The 25,371-nt window shown below is 33.3% G+C and overlaps 1 protein-coding gene across 1 annotated transcript; it reads left to right on the forward strand.

Moving 5' to 3' along the window:
• The first annotated feature begins 4,672 nt into the window (after positions 1-4,672).
• LOC121970000 (helicase-like transcription factor CHR28) lies at positions 4,673-23,766 on the forward strand. The gene is made up of 9 exons (XM_042520387.1): positions 4,673-4,828; positions 14,866-14,937; positions 15,011-15,085; positions 15,194-15,977; positions 19,428-19,558; positions 21,527-21,748; positions 22,196-22,717; positions 22,824-23,033; positions 23,402-23,766. The coding sequence occupies exons 1-9, from the start codon at positions 4,730-4,732 to the stop codon at positions 23,528-23,530; spliced, it is 2,244 nt and encodes a 747-aa protein (XP_042376321.1). The 5' UTR covers positions 4,673-4,729; the 3' UTR covers positions 23,531-23,766.
• Positions 23,767-25,371: the final 1,605 nt, after the last annotated feature.

The following is a 25,371-nucleotide window of genomic DNA, read 5'->3' on the forward strand; positions in this document are numbered from 1 at the left end:
CAATAATGAAACAATATGTTATGAATAGATAGTAAAATTTGATTGTTAATATCAAAGGAAAATCAAATAGCAATTCGTTCAATGAGTTAAGAAAATTGTTTACCTTTTGAGGGCTTTGTCCCAATCCCCAGCAAGGGGCGCTAACCCCTTGATCCTCGCCCACTAAATGCCACCAGGGGCACTGCCCTTAGAACCATGTAAGTTTTCATCACATAAATCATTAATTAGAATCATAATAAAATGATGTTATAAGATTGATACATATGATGTATGACATGGTGCATGGTTATAACCTTTTAACCGATATGATTGGATTGTGTGTATGATTGTTGTAAAATTAATACGGCCTGCGTGTCGTGCCTTTTATCTCCATATCTCAAGTTGTAAAAATTATCTTCTCATCTAACTCTCCTCGAATGTAACTCGAGATTTCTTTTAGTTGTAATGTACAAATTAGAATAATGCTAGTATAGTACTAGATTACAGGGTTATAATTGTGAAGAAGGAGACCAACATCACATGACAACCACGGAAATATTTAGAGAAGATGCAATTCGCTTAGGTTGACAGTTGAGGAAGTACTTAGAGAAGATGCAATTCTATTATGTTGACCTTTCGATCCGCTCGAGGTCATAACCATATCACGTTTATTTTGTTTTGCTCGTGCAGTGTATGTTGATATATGTTATGCTTACGTGATATATGTATGCATGTTAAATTGATAATTTTACCAAAATTAAGTTAATTTAAGATGTCTATCAAAGTTTGATATTCATTATTGCTTTGATCAATAGTAGATAGGTTTTCTAAAGTAACGTGTTTCTATTTATCTTGGTAGAATGCAATATGATTATAGTTGTTAAAAGCGAGCGAATTGCTCGCTTAAGTGCGAAGCTTAGTGAGGTGCAAGCCTTACGCTTTAGAGACCTCAGAAGCACACGATATCTCTTATGCGTGTGCTTCATTACGCTTCGTGCAAAAGTGCAAGCGTTTGCTTTTACACAAAGCACATAAACTTTCCTCTTTTTTGTTTAAAGGGCTAAACCCTCTTTAACTCGATCATTAAGTTGATTGGCCTATCTCTTGTCTACCTTTCATTGGCGGATCATTTGCCTCTCACTGTTAGATTGTCTGTCTCTCGATCATTAATAAGAGCATCTCCAGTGGGAGATCCTGGTGACGTGGAGGGACGAACCTCCCTCTCATGGTTTGCGGAGTCGCTCCGTCGTTTTTTATTATTAATTTTTAATATTTGTATTAAAAAAATGTTGAATATGAGTAATGTTGAAATAGAAAGAGACGTTGAGAAGAGATAATGACTAATTTTATAGTCGTTGCTCAATGTATAGAATTTTTTAATTAAAAAAATTCTATAAATATCTCATGAATTCTTATTTTTTCCATTCATCACTTTATTCTCCATTTCTTTCATCTCTTCATTCTCAATTTGTATTTGAGATGGACGAAAATTTCAATACTTCCTTTACAAATCTTTTAAATTCTTCAAATGCGGGAGAAAATGCATCTTCTCAAAATACCCTCATTCCTCCAAATCATAATGGCCAATATACTCAATTTTTTCTCACATGTAATATCGTCTAAATTTTTAAAATATTTTATATGTTCTACAAGGTTTTCTAAAATTTTTCAAATTCTCAAAGTTCTCAAAATTTTTCGCTCCCCTTTCAGAGTAACGCCGCCCTAGCTCCATTTGACATGTATTCACGCTAAGATTAGTTAGCCATGAACAACCAATTTGGGATGCCTTCTCTCCCTTTTGTATTTTCACCTCCTCAATCATTGGTCATGTTTTTGAATGAAACAAGAAGGGCTACTATCGACCCATCTATCAGCGACAAAGAACCTCTAACGCCATCGTCTGTTCCAATATCTCAGTGGCCACCACACTCATCACAAGAAGAGCGTGAAGTTGAATTGGAGAAAGATGATTCGAAATCAAAATTTTGGTCTCTTAATGAAGACATGATTCTTGCGAAGTCATGGGCAACTATTAGCATCGACGCAATCATTGGTAATGATTAGAAGGATCAAACATTTTGGAAACGTATAGTTGATTAATATAACATGCATTGATCCATTGGAACTATGGAGAGAATCTATTAGGTGCTAAAATCACATTACTATAAGTCTACGCTGATGATAAATGAATTTTCTGAATTTTCTATCACCTGTAATAATTTGTATATTCATCGTCAAAGCGGATGAAGTGACGAGAATGTGTTGGAGAACGCACTGAATATGTGGAAAGCCAACAATAAAAATAAGGATTTCAAGTATATGCATGTGTGGAAGGTTCTCAAAGAGTATAAAAAATATTCTCCACAATCAATTGCTCATTCTTCTAACAAGAGGGCAAGGACATCCGAATCGGGGGGAACACTTCAGCATCAAATCCAAATCCAGATACGAGCGTTGATGTGGATGACTCTGAAGCCTACATTCGTACAGTAGTCAAAAGACAACGAAAAGGAAGGACAAATCCAAAGTCAGAGAGTGTAACATAATGGAACAAATCCTTGACAAAGAATGACAAAATATTAAGGAATATCAAATGGAAAAAAATGACTTTGACAAAGAATGGCATAATTTACTCCCTCTTTGATCATATAAAAAAATGGGGAAAAAATACAAAAATAGTTAGAAAATTTTGAAAAAAAATCTAAGGGTTTCTGAACCGAATTAACAGTTAACTAACATTTTTTAATAACAAATTTTAAAACTTCTCAATTTTACTAATTAATTCTATGTTTTGACAAAAAAAACTAATTTAAAAATTATTTATGATTTCAAAAAAATTATGAAATTTTTTGTTAAAGTTAAATAGATGTAGTTAGATCAGTGGAAAAATTTTCACTTAAAAAAATATTAATTTTAACTAGAATAATATTTTTGAGCATAAATATTTATTATAACAATTAAATGCTTAAAAATTGAGTATAATTTTGAAAAATTGTGATATTTTTTCTTAACATGTAAAATTTAATGTTTATCCACAAAAAAAATTAAAGTTTTCAGAAATAATGTTTCATAATTTTTAATAATAAAAATTTTATTTTTGCCAAAAAATTTATAATAATTTAGGTAATATTAAAAAAATGTGAATTTTTTTTATTATGTAGAAAACACCATGTTTTATCATAGAAAAATAAAAGTTTTCAAAAATAAGTCTGAAAATTATTTTTAATTTTAAAAATATAATTTTTGTTAAAAAATTCATAAAAAATAATTTCATGGTCAAAAAATGTTAATTTTTTTTTATATTTGTAGATAATATTTCCATTTTGCACATATAAAAGTTTGAGTAGAAAATATGATCAGAAAGTTGACAAAATAATTGATTTTATCAAAAATGGTGTATTAAAAAGGAGGAATCGTATTTTGTTAGGCATGGTACGATCAATGATTAGTCATGCAAATTATTCTTCATTGTGGGGACATGCTCCAATGACTATTGCTTTTATTATTAATTTTGTTCCATCTAAAGCAATTACAAAGACATCATATGAGATATAGACGGCGAAGAATTCTAAAATTTCTTTTATGAAGATTTGAGATTGTGAGACTTATGTTAGACATCAAGTCGCGGAGAAATTAGGACCAAAATTAGATAAGCGCTATTTTGTAGGATATCTCAAGCAAACAAAAAGATAATACTTTTACAATTCTTCACAAGTCAAAGTGTTTGTCGTTAGAAATAACATTTTTTTAGAAAGAGAATTTATTTATAGAGAAACTAGTGGGAGAAAATAAATCTTGAAGAAATTCGAGATACACAAATTAACATAGATTTTGATGGAACCTGAACAGGCACCATAAAATATTGTGGATCATGACCTTGTTGCACCGTAAGAAATTATGGAACAACAATATGTTCAAGTAGACCAAGTTCTACGTAGATATGATAGGATACATCGTCAACATAAGAAATATTCTCTTCTTTTGTTTAACCACGGTGATGTAATGCTTGATTTAAACGAGTAGAAATGGCTAGAATTAAAATTCGCCTTGATTCTTTTCTGCTACGTTTTATTGTCTAACTATTGCTCAGAACCCAACACTAATTTACCTTGTTTGGGCTTGAGACTCTATTAGTGCCCTCGTTTTATAATTTGTGGAGTGAGTGAAACTTCCATATCATGGTTAATAACCAGAATGAAATGTTGGTAAAACCTAGCTTAGGAAATTATAAACGACCTGTTGTTGACCCTATGCGGAACGGATTCAGAAAAAGTGGGGGCTCTAAATTGATAGCAAATGTTAAAGATGTACCAAAAGGTTCTAATAATAAGGCAGGAAGTCGGATCAGTGAAAAAGGAAAAATACATTTTTCTATGCGACCTGATTTTGATTGCATGGTTAAGATGAAATGTGAGACTGACACAAGTAAAAAAAGGTTGAAGGGTTCTACGTTCATCTTTCGTTAGAGGAAACTCAATTGATACTTCAACAATGTTTCAGCCACCAGCATTTGTAGAAGTAAAATCCCATACCAAGATGAAACCTTCTTTAGAGAGTGTAGGTAATTTCTACTTGCTAATGCACAATTTTTGTCTTCATTGGATTGGGTCTACAAATCACAGTATAACCTGATGCCTTAATGTCTTAATAACTTGCTACTCTTTAATGGACAGACAGCAAGCATTTCCTTGGAAGCGGCATTTCATATCGGCTGCCGCCTTCTTCATTTTATGGAAGATTAGCCAACATTATGCAGCAACCAAGAACAAGAAATGGACAAAAGCACTTGGGAATGGGAGATGATAGGCACATTCGTGATGAGAGGCATATATATCATGAGGCATTGCAGGTATTTCTTTTCATCTAGTATGCCCCTTATGTGCATGTGTGTTATCATGAACAAATGCAATTCTGTTTAGTTCAATATTTGGAAATCTGTTGACCAAGTATTTGTAGGCAATTTGCTTAGGTTTCTCCATCAATCACATGTTGGGCTACATTTGGATGAAAAGATTTGTAAGATCGAACTCGACGCTAGAGGGGGGAGGGGTGAATAGCATTACGAATTTAAAAAATGAACAGATAGTAATTAAAGCAGTTTTATCAATCAGAGTAAACATAGCGAAAATAAATTAAACTTAGACTTATTCAATCAAGTAAAATAAAGACAATAAAAACATGCAATAGATTTAGTTAACGGTTTCAGCATGCAAGTTGATCAATCAAACTAGAAGTATAGACACGCAGCAGTTATAAAATGTGATTCTTATTTCTAATTTCTTCTAGGTGGAGAAACCTTGCAGAAAAAAAAAATCTAAAAAGTTTAAGTGCAATAGAATAAATAAGGCAATACTAAAACAAATAAAAATGTTACTCTAGGTGATGTCGATTAAAAATGAAGTGTGTGTTATAGCACAAAAGGCGAAGGAGCACTTAGAGCATGAGAACAAGAATGAATTTTGTGTGAATAAGTGATTTTCAAGTTTCGCCTCGAAACTCCTTATATAGTACTCCGGTCGCTTGCAGAGCCTTCCCAGTCGCCTGCAGAGGTGTTGATGTGACTACAACTTATGTCGTTAAGATAATGTTAATGAAGTTTTCTGGTCGCTTGTATACCCTTCGGTCACTTGAGCAGGGATCAAACTTCAGCTTGCTCGCTTTACTCGGATTGCTGATAACGCAATCTTTCGGTAGAAGTTGCTCTGGTCGCCCATATCCCCGGTAGCCTAGAAGCTACTTTAGTCGCCCGGACCCTATATGGTCACCTGGATCCTCCGAAATTCCTTCGTCGAGAGTTATCACTAGCCACTCGCCCTCGGACTCTATCTGATTGCCTGGAACCGTTGAACATGCTTCCCTACAGTTGTTACATGTAATTAGTAGGATATAAAATGTAAAGTTATTCGCACTTATGTTGTGTCTAGCTGACTCATGTATACTGAAGTGCCAAGCCGCAGCTCCCAACTGCTTTCACTTGGACTTATTTGCCAATCCTTCAACTCCCATTTGAATCCACCTTGACTTAATCATTTGGACTTGATTCACCTATCCTCCAGCTAGGAATTTGTTGTTTAGTCTCCAACCAAGACTTAGCTAATGCTTGATTCCCAACCAAAACTTTAGATGCCTAGATATGCTAAGACTTAGTTACTGCTTAATCCATAATTAGGACTTTAACACCTGTCAAGTATCATGCACCTACAAACTTAACACAACTGGTTAGATTACAACTAATCTAATTTTAATCTTAGTCATATATCAAAACTCTGGGTTAAATGTTGTGCATCGAGCACCAACAACCTCCCTCCTTTTAATAACATGAAAATTAAGTTAAAGTTAGCAATCAATAATCAAAAAATAAGTTGGATTTTGAATTTATCTTCAATATATGAAAGAAGATAGAATTAGTGTAGTCAATAATGAATATAATAAATGAATACAACTCCCCCTTAATAAAAGAGATTAAATTGGAAGTTAATAAGCACCTGACTTTTATCTTTTCTTTTACCTCTTTCCTCCTTTTTTTTTATATATAAAAAATGAGTTAAAATGCTTGACATATAGTTAAGTGTAGTATTACATGAATTAACAAAGATAATTTAATTGTGGATGGATTCAAGTCAGATCAAAGTCAAAGAAATAAGTTAACTATTTGATATTTAAGTTAAATAAGATTAAAATTAAAGCAAAATACAAACCAAGCTAAGATAATAGAAGTCAAGTCAAGTCTAGCTTGATTTAATCTATTAGCTTGATTTAACTAATAGTTTTGTAAAGATATCTACTATGTTAGACTTGGATTCAATATATTTGAGTGCAATGTCACTATTTGATATGTATTCTCTAATAAAATGATGTTTGACTTCTATGTGTTTGGTTCTAGAATGATGCATGGTTTAAAATACTGAGTTGTTTCGCCTAAAACTCATGGTTTTTACCCTTTTGACTAGGGACCGGCATCAGCACATGACCGACATAGCATGCGTGCGTGAAGTTCGGATCTTCATCTTGTGTGTCTTTGTGTGTGTCCAGTTGTGACACAGTGCGTGACAGAAGGAATCGATTCGATTCCTTCTATCGATCACGAGAACACTTTAATCAAGGGAAAAACCCTATATAAATGATGAAGACTTACCTGGAAGCATCATCGAGGGAGATTAGATCAGTGTCGGCGAGGGAAACCTGCTAAGTAGTGGCAGTGAGGCAGCGAGGCGCAGATCACATTTCTTCGACAGGTATCATAGTAAATTTTCAATTTAAGTAGAGAAGACGTTGCGGTCTGGATCTCGTGAGCAGAGGAGGGGGATGGCGGAATCGCGAAAATCATGATTCACGAGAGAAATGAATAAAATTTTATTAAAAACTTCAATATAATGGTTTAATTAAAACCTTTATTTACATGATATAACTTAAAATAGTTATAACAGTGTTATATTAAATTTCTTTATATATATATATAATTATCGTTTATATAATAATTAATTATTATATAAACAATAATTATTTATATATATATATAATTAATATTAATTAAATAAATTGTTAAATAACTAATATAATTATAATATATAAATTTATTTTTATTAATAATAAAAGTATTTAAATTTTAAATTCATATTTGTAATTTATTAAAAATCATATTAAAATTATATACATAAATATGTAATATATTATTTAAAATATAATTAATTTCTAATTAATTATTATACAAATTATAATTAACTAATATAATTATGACATATAAATTCATATTGTTATTATTTATTATTAAACATAGAAAAATAAAAATATTTTAATTAAAAACTTTAAATTTGTAATTTATTCAAAATTAAATCTTAAATTAATTTTATAATTAAAAATAGTTTAAAATTTTAAAATAATTTAAAATTTTTTATATAATTTTAAAATTTTATAAATGATTCAAAATTAAAATAAATTTGAATATTTTAAATAAGTTTAATTTTTCCAAGTAATATAAATTATAGTATTTATATAAAAATTATATAGAATATTTATAAATAGAATTACATAAAGTATATTATACTATAAATAAATGTCCAATTTCCTATATGAGTTGAAGTTTTACTAAATTAACTTAATTTTGTCTATTTTTGATGCATGAAGTTTACATCCCTTTATCAATCTTTAATTTTCTAATTAATTCCTTCTCTTAAGTAAATTAACTTAAATTAGTCAAATATTAGCAATTTGATCATTTATGACCAAAAATTTATTTACGCATGTTATAGCTCACTTGCATTTTATTTTTGCTTATTTTTACTTAATTTTAGTCAATTTTTACGGTTTCTTCACATTTTATGATTAAATTGTAATGCATTTTTCTTAAACGAATCATCATGGATTAGTATATTTTTATAAATAAATAATTAATTAAGTGAACTAATAGTTAATTTTTATAATTATTCTATATAAATTATTATTTTAAAATTATTTTTATATTAAATATAAATAAAACAAAATGAAAATATGAAACAATTCTATGAAATTATTATGAAATTATCATAGGAATCTAGTAAAATTTATCTATTAATTATTCTCTATATAAATATATAAATATTTTATTACATGTATACTTAAATAATTTAATTAGTGATATCTTAGAAAAATTTTACGAGGAGAATTGTTAAATTGATTATGAATTGAATAAATAATTTAAAATTTTTATTTATTAACTAATTTATTGTAAATTTGATCTAATTAATTATTCTCTCTATATATATCTAAATTAATTATTTCTTGTTTACTCAAATAATATAATTTGTGATATATTAGAAAATTTTATAAGAAAAATTGTTAAACTATTTATGAATTGAATAAATAATTTAAATTATTTATTTATTAACTATTTTTAAAAACATATAATTTTAGATGTTTTGAATAAATTTAGTTTTAAAATTATATATAAATATATAAATAGTAATTTTTATTATATATTATACAAAATATATAAACACTAACTAGATATATATTATATAAATAATAGATATTTAATTAAATTTATAATTAATAATATAATTATCATATTTATTAATTAAAATTTTAATTTTATTAATTTCTATAGTTATGAATATATACATTTTTATAACGGATAGGTAATGCCACCAAAACAACAATCTTATGATCTAGCTTGGAGACGTACATGTCGATTAGAAAATCGATTTTATTGACAATGTTTGCATTGTGATATGATTGGACGTAGCGGTGGAATCACACCTAAAATAATATCTTACTGGTGGATATTCGGATGTCTCTAAATACCCCAAAGTCTCTCAATAAATTCATCGTGCAATGAAAGATGATCTTGATGGCAAAAAAGAATTAAAGTATAAACAACAACAACAACGTGAAATGCTTGATAGGCGGAGCTCTAAAGAACCAGTCTTTTATGAATTTGAAGGTTGTGAAAATTCAAATGATGAAGAATTTTTAGCAGCTCTTAATGCCTCTCGAACTCAATATGAATATGAGTGGCATATGCAACATAGCGGTGCTATAATTTGTCTAGTGGAAGTGGCTCAGCTACTGCGACAACATTGGAGAGGAGTGAAAATGTTTGTGTTACTTCAACACAAGATAGTATTGGTCGTTTCTTTCCTTCTATGGGACGAAGGCATGCAGTTGATATTGCTGATATTGATCCACTAGCATTCCCAGACCAAGCTAGCAAATAGATTAGGATTGATGATGCTTATACAAGGGAGGAGAAGAAATCAATAGGTCAAAGTATTGCTAATTTTTTTTCATTTCAATCGAATTCCTCCCAATGCAGCAAATAATCATAGTACCGCAGCATGGTGTCCAACATTCAAAAATCTGGACTGGTATTCAATTTCTGACTGCATATGAAATTGCTAGTCCGTATTTAGATGAACAAGTGGAGGAAATCAAAACTTGGATCCTATAATGCAAGAAGCTTAGATGGGATTACATTAATGTGTGATGGTTGGACAGGACCTACACGGATGAGCATTATTAATTTCTTACTATACTGCATTAGAAAGGTGATTTTTTCATAAATCTGCTGACGCAACTGCATATTATCATGATGCATCTTATATATATCATTTGATGGATATCGTAGTTCAAGAGATATGTACAGAACATATAGTGCAGGTAATTACAGACAATGGTGCCAACTTCAATAGGGGCTGGAGAGTTATTGGAGCAAAAATATCAAACATTATTAGGGACACCATGCACAACACACTGTATTGATTTGATGATGGCAGATATTTGGTAAACTCGATATAGTAAAGAAGGTAGTGAAAAACCTATATAATCATCATTGGGTTCACAGATTAATGAGAAAATTTATTAATGGGGAGATTCTATGACTAGGAGCAACTAGGTTTTATAACTCATTTTCTCCTATTAAAATCATTGTTTTAGAAAAAAGTCGAATTGAAGGCCCTGCTCACTTCTAAAGATTGGGAAACCTCTCAATACTCTAGTTCTAGTTAAGGAAGGGAGGTAAAAAAAAATTATATCTGCTAGATTTTGGGACTATATTTCAGATATTCCTATAGCAGAACCCTTGTACATCATTCTACGTAAATTCGATATGGACAAGAAGCCACAAATGGGCAACGCCTACCATCTAATTCATGAAGCAAAAGAGGAACTACAAGATGGGACAACCAAATGAGAAAATATATTCATTTGCCAAGTGCTTATTTTTTATGATAAAGAATTTTTAATATTGCTATTAATAATTATATATGCTTAATTATTTTAGGTTATTATCTCAATATGATATATCAATACCGTTATAATCTTACCACAAATGAAGATCTATTAGTAGCCCTCAGAAATGTAATATCAAGACTCTAAAAACATAGAGAATTAGCTCCTGAGGCTATTACTGAAAGTCGATTATTTCGAGAGGCATATTGTTCATTTAGCGATTTTGTTGCGGTGTCATGTAGGTATAAAATGGATGCAGATAAATATAGAAAAAATTATAACTAATTATTGGGTTTGCATAGGAAATGTTAGCATTTATCACATAAATATGTTGTTTGGGTACCCAATAGCAGTTATTTTCTACCTGGTTAACAAAGCATGATTTTTGAACCCAAGCAATCTTATTTCTAGCATTTCTTTTGACTAATGTAATGTAAGACACATGATTTTGATCTGAGTTAAATTCAAGTCCAGTCTTATTGTATGCAGCTCGTCTGGTCCCAAACATCATATTCAAATATCTAGATCCAGGCGTGAACTTGTTTAATGTAGACTTTAACTCACTAATCTATTTTTTCAAATTAAAATTCTCTTCCTCAAGTTTTGACACTTGAGTTGAGGTTTTAACTTGACTAGCCTGAGTCAATGAGTCTAAGTTAGTCATTTCCTTAAGGTCTTTGACCTCCTTAAGTAGAGGCTTAATCTTAGACTTGTATTTAACTAATGTCTTAGTTAAATAAGCAACAGTAGCATATAACTTTTCAGTTTGTTACCTCGTCAGCTGACTCGTCTGAGTCACCGACTAACTTGAGTTTGATGCTGAGTTATATTCTGACTTGGACAACTTGAATCTTCTTGGTTTGCCGTTAGTGCTAACAATTTAACATGGTCTGAGTATGATTTAGATTCGGATGATGATTCATCCCAAGTTGCTTTTAGTGTCTTGTTTTTCTTCTTTTCAGGTTCATTCTTTTTCTCCTCTAATAAGGAGCAATAGATTTTAAAGTGTCATTTCTTTTTGCATTCAAAGCATCAAACGTTCGCCATATCCTTGTTTGAGAACTTCTTTACAAATCTTCGAGTGAATTTCTTTTGTTGGATTATCCTTTTAACTAAGTGTGTAGCTTCTGAAGAGGGATCATCTTCGTCAGATTCTGATTTGGGCTCAGATTCTGATTCTTCTTTGGATTTGGATTTTATTTTGGATTTTTTTGTGATCAAAGTTGTACCCTTCTCTTTCTAATCAAGATTAGTCTGTTTATCAAGTTTAAAATCACAAAAGAATTCATCTAATTTATTAATAAACAAGTCCTTGGATACTTTGTACGCATCATCCATTGATGCCCACAAGGTGGTCCTTGGAAATTCCTTAAATGTATACGTGATCAAATCACAGTTGTCTACCTATTCGCCGGTTGCATAGATGTCGTTTAGTATTTCTTTAAAGAAGCTATGGAGCTGATTTATCCTTTCACCTTCTTGTATTTGTATATTCTACAGCTGATTTAGTAGTAGGTCCTTTTTGGCATCAGTCGTACTTTCATGTAGTTCAATTAGCTTATCCCAAAGTTGTTTAGCGCTACTAAAGGGCCTTGCTTTATTGTTCTTGAGTTACCTCGCATTGCCATGTAGTTGTGGCTTTGGCATTAGCTTGAGCCTTTTTTTTTATCGTCGCTTGACTAGTTTTTAAATTAGCTCGAACCTTCTTTTTATCGTCGTTTGACTAGTTTTTAAAAAGAACTGAGGTGTCATCTGGAGTTTTGGGCAGCTTAAAGACCATCTTAATGATAAAATAATTTTCTATATCATAGTATTCCAGTCTGTTTTTCCAATAGGCAAAATTGTGGCCATTGAAAAGCGACGAGCAGGTTGTGATGAATTCTTCCCGCAAAGATATATATGAAAATAAGTATTTGTTCAAATTGTATTAAGTTCTAAGACAGAATATGAGTTTGGTCTTTTTGTTGATAGGGTTTGAATTTGGGTATAAGTTAGGCTCGGATTATTAATTGATTTGATTTGTTTATCTCTGATTTAGAGCACAAAGTTCGTTGTATGTTAGATTCAAATTTTGCTTTGGACGAATTTAGTAAAAGTTTTCGAAATTGACTTCTAGGTCGTGGCGAGACATAAGGGTCTTCTTGAGTATCGGAACAACGACCATTTCCTTAGACAAAACCTTTTTAAGAAACAAGAGCTAAATCAACTTTAATGCAATGTCTTGGTCTAAATGGTTTAGAGTGAGATAAGTTAGCTTCTTCTAGTTTCACTTGATTAGATACACTAGGTAGGGTACTCCTTATCTAACCTAGACATAGACCTAACAAGGCTTTCCTAGCGTACTATCCACTTAACTCTCTCTGATACCAAATTGTAGGATCGAACTCGACGTTATGGGAGTGAATAGTGTTATGAATTTAAAAATGAATAAACAGTAATTAAAGCAGTTGAGTTAATTAGAGTAAGTACTACGAAAATAAATTAAATTTAAACTGATTCAATCAAGTAAGACAAAAACAATAAAAACATGTAATAAATTTAGTTAACAATTTAAGTATGCAAGTTAATTAATCAAACTAGAAGTATCGACATGCAGCAATTATAAAATGCTCCTAAGTGGATGGAGAAATCTTACATAAAAAAAATCTAAAAAGTTTAAACGCAATAAAACAAATTAAGCAATACTAAAATAAATAAAAACATTACCCTAGGCGTTGTCTATCAGAAATAAAGCGTGCATCGCAGCCTGTCACGACACAGAAGACGAAGGAGCACTTAGAGTATGAGAACCAAAATGAACAACTTTTATCTGTAAAATAACATTAACGAAGCTCTCCGGTTGCCTTGTAAGGGTCAAACTTCTTCTTGACTGCCTAGTTGCCTGAACTGTCAAACAAGCTTCCAGTTGTTTTCACTTGGACTTACGTTGAGTCTGGGCCTCTAGCTGACTCATCTAGACTGAGGTGCTAAGCTGCAACTCCCAGTTGCTTTCACTTGGACTTGTTTTCTAAGCCTTTGGTTCCTAGCTGACTCCACCTGGGCTTGATTCACCTAGCACCTATGTAGGAATTTATCAATCAAGTCTTAATCACTTGGACTTACGTTGAGTCTGGGCCTCTAGCTGACTCATCTAGATTGAGGTACCAAGCTGTAGCTCCCAACAGCCTTAAGTTCCTAGCTAACTCCACCTGGACTTACCTAGCACTCATCTAGGAATTTGTCAATCAAGTCTTAATTACTGGGACTTGATTTACCTAACTTCCAGCTAGGAATTTATTGCTCATGCCTGATTCCCAATCAGGACTTTAGATGCGTAGATCCACTAGGACTTATGTCACTGCATGGTCTGTAACTAGGACTTTAACACCTGTCAAATATCATGCACCTATAAACTTGAGACAACTAGGTAGATCACAACTAATATAACTTTAACCTTAGTCATATATCAAAATTCTAAGTTAAATGTTGTGCACCCAATAGGCTTTAGTATAATTATCCTTGTTGTCTGTATCCTCATATAATTATATCAAGATTAATGTTTAAATGCAAGTCGACATAATTCTTGAATCCTTTTTCTTTCACAACTCAGTTTCTATTAGCCGCCAAACAAACAATCATCATTATCATCATGCAGATGTTTGTCATCAAATGGACAAATATGCCACCGATTAGAGAAAATGGGGGCAACCACTTCTGCATGTCATCTTCTCACAGATATGGAAAACTGGTGCTTCTTCTTTTGAACGGCTTTATTCTGTGGCTCAATTGTTGACTTTCATGTTCTTATCTATTTATTGTGATCACTGCACATTAAGAAACACTTCTTTTTCATATATTCTTATACCTTTAATTCAAGGCCATAACTGGTATATCATATTCAAATCTAGATCATATTGAGCATATACTCTGTTCTTAAGTTTTATCGACAAAATGTGGCCAAGCGGTTGACTTATGCATCTTACAATGGGTTCAAGAGTGTGAATGGGGAGAGGGGGTCGACAAAGTGTTCTATTGTGCAATATTTGAGTGAAATTTAGGTTCAGAGATCAAATTCGTTACCTATGTGGCTCATTTTACCTAAAGTCCAGTCTTTTCTTTGATATATGTTGTGTTATGTTCAGATCCAGGATAATTTAAATATCTCATACTCCTAAAACAATCTAGTTTCAGTTTTTGTTGCAGAACCTTGATCAACCACAGATTGAAGACGACCTACCAGACACTCTGTTGGCTGTTCCTCTCCTAAAGCACCAGGTAGTTCTTCTTAATCATGTGGAAAGTTTTTCCTCAATTATAATCTTTGATTTATCACCATCACGTGCAATAGAAAATAGCCTTGGCTTGGATGGTTCAAAAGGAGAATAGTGTATATTGTGCAGGCGGAATACTTGCTGATGATCAGGTCATTCTCGAGGGAATCAACTTCTTATGTTTCAACTAGTATACGTGATTATTACTTTGTTTACCAATGTAGAAATACATGAAAGATTGTTTGCCGTTGTTGTAACAGGGCCTTGGTAAGACGGTATCGATGATTGCTCTAATACAAAAGCAAATGTCGGAACAGTTGAAATTCACATCTGCCAATTCTAGTTGTATTATGCCAGAAACATTAAATCTAGATGAGGATCGGGTTAGCGAGTTGGCTAAGTCAAAACAGAAAACTGAGAGAATGACCAATTCACGTCTACACTCATCATCCCAAAACTCGAAACCGGCTGCTGGTAGTCTTGTTGTATGCCCTGCTAGTGTTCTTCGACAATGGGCTCAAGAGCTAGATGAGAAAGTTCCTGAAAGTGCAAAGTTGTCTGTTCTAATATACCATGGAGGTGCAAGGACAAAAGATCCTATGGAGTTAACAAAGTATCATGTTGTTGTAGCCCCCTATTCAATTGTTACTCATGAAGTACCAACTCATTTATTGGATGCTGATGATGAAAAGGATCAGCTCACATTCAATAAACAAGCGAAGGCAGTTCCCAGTGGTCCCCTTGCAAGAGTTCGGTGGTTCAGGATTATACTAGATGAGGTTCAAATAATTAAAAATCACAGAACACAGGTGTCTAGATCTTGTTCTGGTCTTTGTGCTGAAAGAAGATGGTGCTTATCAGGGACACCGATACAGAATTCAATCAACGATCTCTATAGCTACTTCCGCTTCTTGAAGTATTATCCCTATGATGACTATAATTCCTTCTGCGACTTTATAAAAAATCCAATTTCTACAAATCCAAGCAGTGGATATAAGAAGCTTCAGACTATCTTTAAAGCCATACTGCTTCGTCGTACCAAAGGTATTAGTGGCATTTAAATTTAATTTTAGATTATACATTAGATTCAATATCTAATGGGATGACTTCTTTTTCTCTTTTTATATGTTTTTTTTAGTAAATTAATACAATTTCTAATGGGATGACTTCTTTTTCTCTTTTTATATGTTTTTTTAAGTAAATTAATACTTTTGCTGCTTTTTTTTTGTTGCCTTATCATTTGATAATAGAGAAACATATGCTTAATATAAGTGTAATTATATTTTTAGGTTAAGTGTGCTAATTCTGTTCTCTTCTGTCACTATTAGTTTTTTGTTCTAGCATCATAATCTTCTTCTGTCAATTTGGGTGCATGTTTAGAAGGTCGATAATAGAAGTTATACATCTTCTCAGATAATTAATTGAAAAGAATTGGGAGCAAAAGCAAGATCTACACATGATATTCATTCATTTAGAAAAAACTTATGATAGATATCCAAGAGAAATTATATGGAGACTTTTAGAAAAGAGATGTTAGCGTAACGAATATTGAACTAATTAAGGATATGTATGAGGATATAACAACCAGAGTGAAGACTTCACGTGGATTAACTTAAAGCATTTCTAATAAAGATAGATTTATATCAAGGATCAACTCTAAGTCCCTATCTTTTTAAACTAATCATCAACGAACTTCCTCGACACATTTAAGACACCATACCGTGGTGCATATTATTTGCAGATAATATTATTTTGGTAGATGAGACACGTAAATGAGTAAATACTAAACTAGAATCTCGGCGGGAAACACTAAAAGTGAAAGGTTTTAGGCTCAGTAGAATAAAAACAGAATATATAAAATTTAAGTTTAGCAATATTAGACATAATGAGATAATTGTTAAGATAGGAGATGATGAGTTGTCTGGAACTGAGAGTTTTAAGTATTTAGGATTATTTTTTCAAAATGATGGAGGGATTGAGAGATGTCTTATATAGAATACAAGTAGGATGGTTGAAATAGAGGAGAGCGTCGGGTGTTTTATGTGATCATAAAATATCTTTAAAACTTAAATGAAAGTTATATAAAATGATAGTTAAACCTATTATATTATATGATGTTGAATGTTGGGCTATGACTCTAGCATATGAGCAGAAGATGAGAATTGCCGAAATACAGGGGCGGATCCAGGATTTTAGGTTTTTTTTAAGGGGGGGGCATACTAAGTGACGAAAATAATTATTATATGTTGTATTCGAATGCCGCATGACTAAGACGGCGAGAGAGGAGGCAAAAGGTGCCTACAAGCTGGCGAACACAGTCGATTACGGAGTTGGGGTCTTGGGGAGGTTTCGGCCGCCAAAGGAGTAAAACTTGATGGACACGACCAAGTGCTAAAGGAGTAGAACTCACATGAAAATACAGTGAAGGACCCGTGAACGACCCGTAATCCGCCTAATGAGGAAAAATCATCTCAATTTGGCCGAAGACTATGAACGCGCGAAAACCTTCAAAAGTCTCTTTGTGCGCGAAGCAAATGCTATGAATTTATATAAACTTATTTTGATTGCTCATCTAACAAAAAGAATCTTCTCTGGAACCGAAGTTCTATGAAATAAATGTGATGCTCATTTCTTTATTAATTTACTCAAGAAGTTTTATATTTCTTACCAGTATTGAGCCGAAACACTCTCTCGTATTATTCAGTTTTAAGTAAGTTATTTCAACAAAATTATTCTCATAGTTTACCCTCTTAAAATTCTCATAAGAATTTGTATTCTCTTTTAAGAGAACTATCCTAAGTTCTCCTATAGTATCTTTTAATTATTTTCTAACATCATGTGCTAAAAATAATTTATGACAGTAATTATTAATATAATATAGTATAACTTTGATCCAGTTCCTAATGTGCTATATAATGTCACAGCAAATATATGTAATTGAAGAAACATCACATGATAAGAAAAAAGTTTTGTAAGAGAACAAATTAGCCATTTGAGAAGGTTGAGACATTAATGATTGGAAAAGTTCATTTAACTGGCATGCTCTAAAGCATACCGTCAGTGGAATAAAGTAAAAACAGAATAAAGGCCAACAACTATGAACGTGATATCAAGGAAAATACAACATGATATAGGAAATATCACATATTAGAAAGATTTGGTAGGAAGTGATAGGGAGTAGCTCATTCTTGTCATGTAAATTATATGAATAGCATGAGGCTATAATTTATACGATCTAGATTGTAAATTCACCAAACAATCAAGAATCATTATATATATTATGATCTCTGAGGTGGGTTTAATCATGCACAAGACTGTTAGGGGAAACAAGCAAGAAAAACTCTACCTAAATCAAAGAATCTTCGTTGTTGAGCATCGACGGCATGATAACAACGACGCTAACAACATCGGAGAGTAGCGGTGATGGTGGCATCAGCAGCAACCGCGGTGGTGATGACGATGACGGTGGTATGCAACGGCAACGACAACAAGGGCGATGACGAAAATATTTGAGGGTGCGTAGATATGAGTTGAGGAAGATTAGAGTTTGGGAGGTTTTAAAAGAAAAAAGGGAGAAGAAGTCACGAGAAAGATACGGGTGTGGCCCCCCGGGTCCTATTGTGCATCCGCCCCTGTAGAAATGTGAATGTTAAGGTATGAATGGACATACGAGGATGGACAACATTAGACATGAAAGAATTAGATAAAGTCAGAGTTGCTTATATTGAGGGAAAACTTCGAGAGATATATTTAAGATGATACGAACATGTACTTAGACAATCAATAAATGTTCTAATTAGGTTATGTGAAACTATGATAAATATGCACATCAGACGAGAAAGAGGAAGGGCAACAAATTTTGGTTAGCAAAAATAAAATTTAAATTTATTTAAGTATAAATTGAAAGCAAAAGGTGAAACCGTCCCCTCGGCGACCCCTCCAGGGTGATCCCCCCATTGTCTGAAAGGGAGGTAAATCACTAGGGACTTCGTTGAACAACAGCAGCGCATGCAAGGAGGGGTCGAGGCAACAGCGGGGCATTCCGCACAAGCTGGAATTGATCACATGCCTATTGGCAACAACACTCTTGCATGAACCAACTGCGCCAGCCTGTGAGATTTTTTTTAAGTATAGATGATGATATAGTAAGGGATAGAGCCCAATAGCGTAGAAGGATTCATATATAGCTGACCTCATCTAATGGGATAAGACTTGATTGTTGTTGTATCATAATCTTCTTCACGAGGTGCTATTTAGGATCCACTGTATGAGTTTTACCTCTCCCTTTTAGAATTTTAGATATAACATTAAAGAAGTAATTACTTTTCTGTCTCAGTTCTGTTCTTGTTTTATCATATTTTTGCTCTCTTTTTAACTACTTTAACCTTTCCCTTCCAATCAAAGGAAATAATAAAGTGACTTCAGTATATTGTTTTACTTTTCGCTGCTATAATTGCTTGTGGGTGTTAACTGATGACTATTTGTATTCACTAGGTACGCTAATTAAGGGGGAGCCAATTCTTAAACTACCTCCAAAATCGATTTTCCTTGAAAAGCTGGATTTTTCACAAGAGGAGAGACAATTCTATTTGCAACTAGAGGGTGCGTCACAAGTACAATTCAAGGTATTTGATGCATGAAAATCAATTCCAATAAGCTTATTTGATGGGAGAACTGGTTTTTAGGTTTTTATTTCTGTTGAATTGTTAATCTTTATTCCAAGATGGTCATTTTTTTATAACTAAACTTGAATGCCTAATGGCTTATCGGTTATTATATTTGAGGCAAGAAGTCTGTGTTACTTTAGGAACCGGAAAAAGAAAAATTTTCCTTTTTCAATTTTTCCTGGTTTTGCTATGATTTGATGCATCGACCATGTAATTTTTCTTGTCACATTTAATATATAAACCAAAGATGATAAAATAAATGAAATGGAAATGTTCCCAGGGTTAATTACTAAATCTATCACGAACTTCACATTTTAACAAATCTATCATGAACTTTCTAAAACAACTAATTTATCATAAACTTTATTAAATTGTAACAAATATATCACAATGTTAAAATTCTGTTAGGTATCTGTTAGTTGCTGACTTCTCTACTCATCTAGTCATCATTTTATTCATCTCATATACCGCATTATATCCCTATCAATTATACAATTTTTTTAATACACCTATTAAATCTCATATTAAATAAATAAATAAATAAAGAGCTGACACACCCCTTGTAAAATCCTTCCCACTTCAGCACTCATGTTGGTTGGAGAATCTTGCCAATGGCCACTCGCTTGAGTTCTAGCAGTCGCCCAACGATCTTCTGAATACTACATTCAGAAGATGGAGCTTCCTCTCGAAGCTTTTGATTTCTCCTTTGAATACTTGTTCACAGTCCAAGATGGACGAGATTTCCACACTCATTAACAAGAACCAGAAACTCAACATGCCTTGGATGTATTTTTGTTTCTTCAAATAAACTCAGTCATTTCCGAATGTAACTTGTGCCTCACGCTTAACTTGTTGTAGCAACTTGACAAACTCTTTTGGTTCTTTAGCTAACACACTCAATGCCCTCTTCACCTGCAGTTGCCTTGATCTGTTGATCACGAGTGAGAACCAATTTAAATTCATTGGCAAGCTTCATAGCTTCCTCTGCAGACTACAACAATTTCTCCTCTATTAGCCACAAGAATCTTCTCAATTTAACTAGCACAAAAAGCTCCACCATAATTGTTTGATCTTGTGGCCATGCAGACCGTTTTTCTAGGACTACTGTTGAAATTTGAATCTCATCCACACTAAAGCTACAACTCGAGTTCTTATTCTTCCAGCAAGTCTAGGGAAAAGGGAGCAGAGTGTGTGTGTGTGTGAGAGAGAGAGAGAGAGAGAGAGAGAGAGAGAGAGAGCTTTGTGGGGGAACCAAGAGTTGATGCATTTAAAGCAGTAGGAGAGGAAGACAAAGCAATTGCCAGGTAGAACAATGTCGATGGCGGAGAGGATGAGTCGGTAATCGAAGTAAGGGGTGAGATTTTGATCAGCTGACAGAATGCCAAGGATGATGGACGGAGAGCTTAGTGCATCAGAGAAATCACCAGCATAAATAAGTAATGGGATCAGTGGTAGTGATTTAGGGTTGGAATTTGGAAGATATTTATAATTAACTAATATAAAATAAAATAGGGATACGGTGTGACATATGTGTTGAAGTACATGATATACTTAGCAATTAATCATGACTATACAATTACCAAGTCTTTATTTTTTTTTCTTTTTATACGATGAACCATTGTAAAGTTCTAGTACTGTTAAGCTAGTGTTAGTGTGATTTTTATGGTTCTTCATTTTCCTTTTTTATGTGAAATAAATACGATCATGTAGCCTAATCAAAAGTTCAAAAGATATGGAATGTGTGATTAGGAAGGACATAATAGTGCCCCTGTCTTGTAGCACAGAATTATACTACAATACTGATATTCCTCTTTTAGTGTTCTTATATTGTTCCATAAGCTATCTCCTACACTAAACAAAAAAAAAAAAAATCATACGGAATTAACTACCTCAACAATCCTGAAAGCAACGTTTCACTCTATACAGAAATATGTCAGTGCTGGAACCTTGAAACAAAATTATAGAAATATTCTATTGCTGCTTTTGCGACTTAGGCAAGCCTGTGATCATCCCATTCTTGTCAAAGGGTTCCATTCAATTACCAGTGGAAAGAACTCAATGCCTATGGAGCAGCATCTTCCCAGGAAGACGATTATCCATTTGCTTAATCAGTTGGAAAGTTCTCACGGAATTTGTGTTTTGTGCAGTGTAAGTAATCTTGTTTCCTTTTACTATGTTTCATAAAATGCTTTCTTTATCTATATGGCTAAATTTGTTTAGGAATTGCAACTTCTACATGTGATTATCTCACTGCTAGAGTGTGCCATGGTGTAGCTATCATCGGGTAGGTTTCTAGCAAAGAGAAATTCATAAGCCATCAAATTTTTGGTTTAGGAACTTATTACTGCATTTTTTTTACATGAACATTGGCTGCCATGATATTGTCATTTGAACAATGTTGGTTTAAAACCTTATGAGATTGTTAGTGAAAGAACTTTATTTGATCCATAATCACTGGGGGTTCCCATAAGCACATTTTGATCCTTTTAGTAAATGCTTATTGCTTAGTTGCTGATCATACTTTTCTTGTCATGGAAACATTTTTGACCAGTTTTGATGCTGAAGCTCAACTTTTATATTTGATACCTTTTGTAGGACCTAGCTGAGGATGCTGTTGTCGCAATGTGTGGGCATGTCTTTTGCTATCAGTGTGTGTCTGAACATTTAACTGGTGAAGACAACTTGTGTCCTGCAACCGACTGTAGTAATATTATTGGTTCTGATTCATTTTTGTCACGAGATACATTGAAGAGATTAATTTCTGATGATGATACCGATGAAGCATCAACCAGCTATACTTGTGATCCAGAATCAATCACCCACGGTCATTACATCTCTTCCAAAATTAAAGCCGTTATAGATATCCTGATATCAATCTCTGGTTCAAATACCAAAATGGTTGATAATCTTGCAAATTCCACTAATTTCAAACCTAATCAGTTAAACCTAAATCCTAAAGTGTCCGAAAAGGTCCTTATTTTTTCCCAGTGGACTAGCATGCTGGACTTGCTTGAGCTTTCATTGGATAAGTATTTTATACAGTATAGGAGGCTAGATGGGGCAATGTCTCTTACTTCAAGAGACAAGGCTGTGAAAGACTTCAATAATGACCCAGAGGTTCGACAATTCTAAACCATGTGCAATTTCTATCATTTGTGATCGTTTGCAATTTGCTTTTTGCTAGCTATTTGTTAATTTATTTGGCATTTTTTTTGCCCTTCAGGTAACTGTGATGCTAATGTCACTAAAAGCGGGATGTCTTGGCCTGAATATGGTTGCTGCACGTCATGTGATTCTTCTTGATCTTTGGTGGAATCCAACTACTGAAGAGCAAGCTATCGACCGAGTGCATAGAATTGGACAAACCCATCCCGTGAAGGTGTCACGGATAACTATAGAAGATACAGTTGAAGATCGTATATTGGCTCTTCAGGTATATTGTCTGCACATTGCTTGTTTCTGGAATCCTTGAAGTAAAAGCATCGTAAGTTATTTAGGCTCGTAATTACCTAGCTAATTTGTGTACCTTGTGAGATAGTAAGCCTGAGATCGCAAATTCCCTACTCCAATTATCATTTCCTGCTTCAGTGCTGCTTTGCTAAAATGCTGGATATTTTTGATGCTAGTAGTTTGCTTATCTTTCACCAATGTGCTATTTTCTATATTAACATTAGAACTATCATCATCCAACTTGTGGCATTATGTGATAATAATTCATGCATCGAGGACATGTTTAGGACATGTTTCCGTATTTTTCATAGTATTAACCATTCTTATCGGCAAGAAAATATTTTATTGCAGGAGAAGAAAAGGAAGTTGATTTCTTCTTCTTTTGGAGATGGCCACGGTGGTGGTAAAGCTAGTCAGCTTAGCGTGGAAGATCTAAAATTCCTGTTTAACTTCGTCGATGACCGAGTTCGTGTGGATTAGAGTCATCTATTTTGATCATTTTGCATAGGCAAGAATGGAGATGTTGGGAAAATTTTGTTGGAAGATGTGCACCTTGACATTTTCAACCAATTTTATCCCTTCCCTTTGATTAGAGGTTCTAATCATGAAACTGGCATCATCCTAGGACTGATGGGGCATAATCTACTGTAAATATAAATTTTGCAGCCCTTTACGCGTGCAGGAGCAAATTGTGAATGTTAATTGGAAAGTTTGGTTATTTCTCGTCTTTCTTCTGCAATGTTTATTGGTCATGGTTGTCAATCTAGGCATGTTAATTGTGATTGTTTATTTGTCATGATGTGCATGTTTATTAGCCATGATCTATTTGTAAATTTTTGTTTTAATTATTTTTCAAAATTCAAACTTATTTTAATAAATGATTTCATTTCGATCCTTTTAGTGGAAATGTCTCGCAGCCTTCGTACTCGTATATGGTCCATTCACGAGGAAAAACTTCTGCGGTGGTCACTGGGAAGACTTCTGCGGCCTTCAGCTACTGTATTCAGATGAGAGCTGCAATGATTCAGAAGAGAAGAGAAGAAGATGAAAAAGAAGATAGAGACCATCTACTTTCTAAAACCTTACTTTTACCAGTAAAAATTATCATGCTTCATTCAAAAGGATTGAAAGGATTACATGATTGGAGAAAAAGGAGAGATACACAGAAGAGCTAGGGCAAAAATGAAAATATATAAGGACTGGAATGTCAGCCTATGCTGAGAATTATCCAATGGCTGTTGGAACCCTCACCTGCATCCAATGTAACTTTAAGTCACAGGATTCGATTATTTATCAAAAGACGTACTAGATTTAATGTATTTACTAAAAGACGTATCATCGTTTGATATTTACCAAAAGACACAAATAAGTGATGTATAATATCGAATATAGTCCTCCCGCCAATCTCCTTTGATCAGTCATCATTTCCCAGGTATCCGAACCACATTTTTGAATTACTTTGATTTTAAAAAAATAAATTCGATCATTAGTGTACCTTCCTTTTCGTGACATGCGAGTGTAGCTCCCTCTTGTGAAACCCTAGTTTAGTGACCTCGAGTGTTTCTCAAGCGGCATCAGCCATTTCAGTTCAATTAAAAACCAGGACTGTTCGCACGCCAACAGTGAAGGATTCTAGGGTTTACATCAATCAGCTAGTATCATAATGGCGCAAAGACGTCGATCGGGTGCATCATCATCCTCTCCACATCAATTAGTTGTAAATGTTATCATTTTACAAACTCCGTGATATTGAGAAGCTGAAATAGTATGATTTTAATTATTTTATTTTTATAAAGTATAGAGTTCAGTTGATGTTGGACAGAAACTGCATTGGAACAGTGTCCTCGGTCACTTTAAAAGTTTTTTTCAACCATCCACGAAGAAAGGAACGCATGAAGGGTCTGTTATTTTGCATGACTGACACATAGTGCTGATCAAACAGACACCCTTTCGTATTTTTTTGGGACATAGAAGATATGCAGTACATCCGTGGGATTTTGGTAAATATATTTCAAAATTGGGATTCAAGTAGTCAAACCTTTAGATTCTTAGGTACAATCACTACAACAAAATCGCTTATAGACATCGGTTTTCCACCGGTGTCTATTTGATTTTCGACCGATGTCTATGAAGCCGATGTTAAAAGTCTGCCATTTTAGACATCGGGTTAAAACCGGTGTAGTATCACTTAACGACACCGGTTTTCGAATCGGTTATTAACCGGTGTAGTATCACTTAACGACACCGTTTCATACACGGTGTAAAACCGATGTAATATTGTATGTTAATAACACCAGTTTTGGCAGTGGTAAATGACCGAT

Source organism: Zingiber officinale, chromosome 1B (assembly GCF_018446385.1).
Source record: "Zingiber officinale cultivar Zhangliang chromosome 1B, Zo_v1.1, whole genome shotgun sequence".
NCBI lineage: Eukaryota > Viridiplantae > Streptophyta > Magnoliopsida > Zingiberales > Zingiberaceae > Zingiber > Zingiber officinale.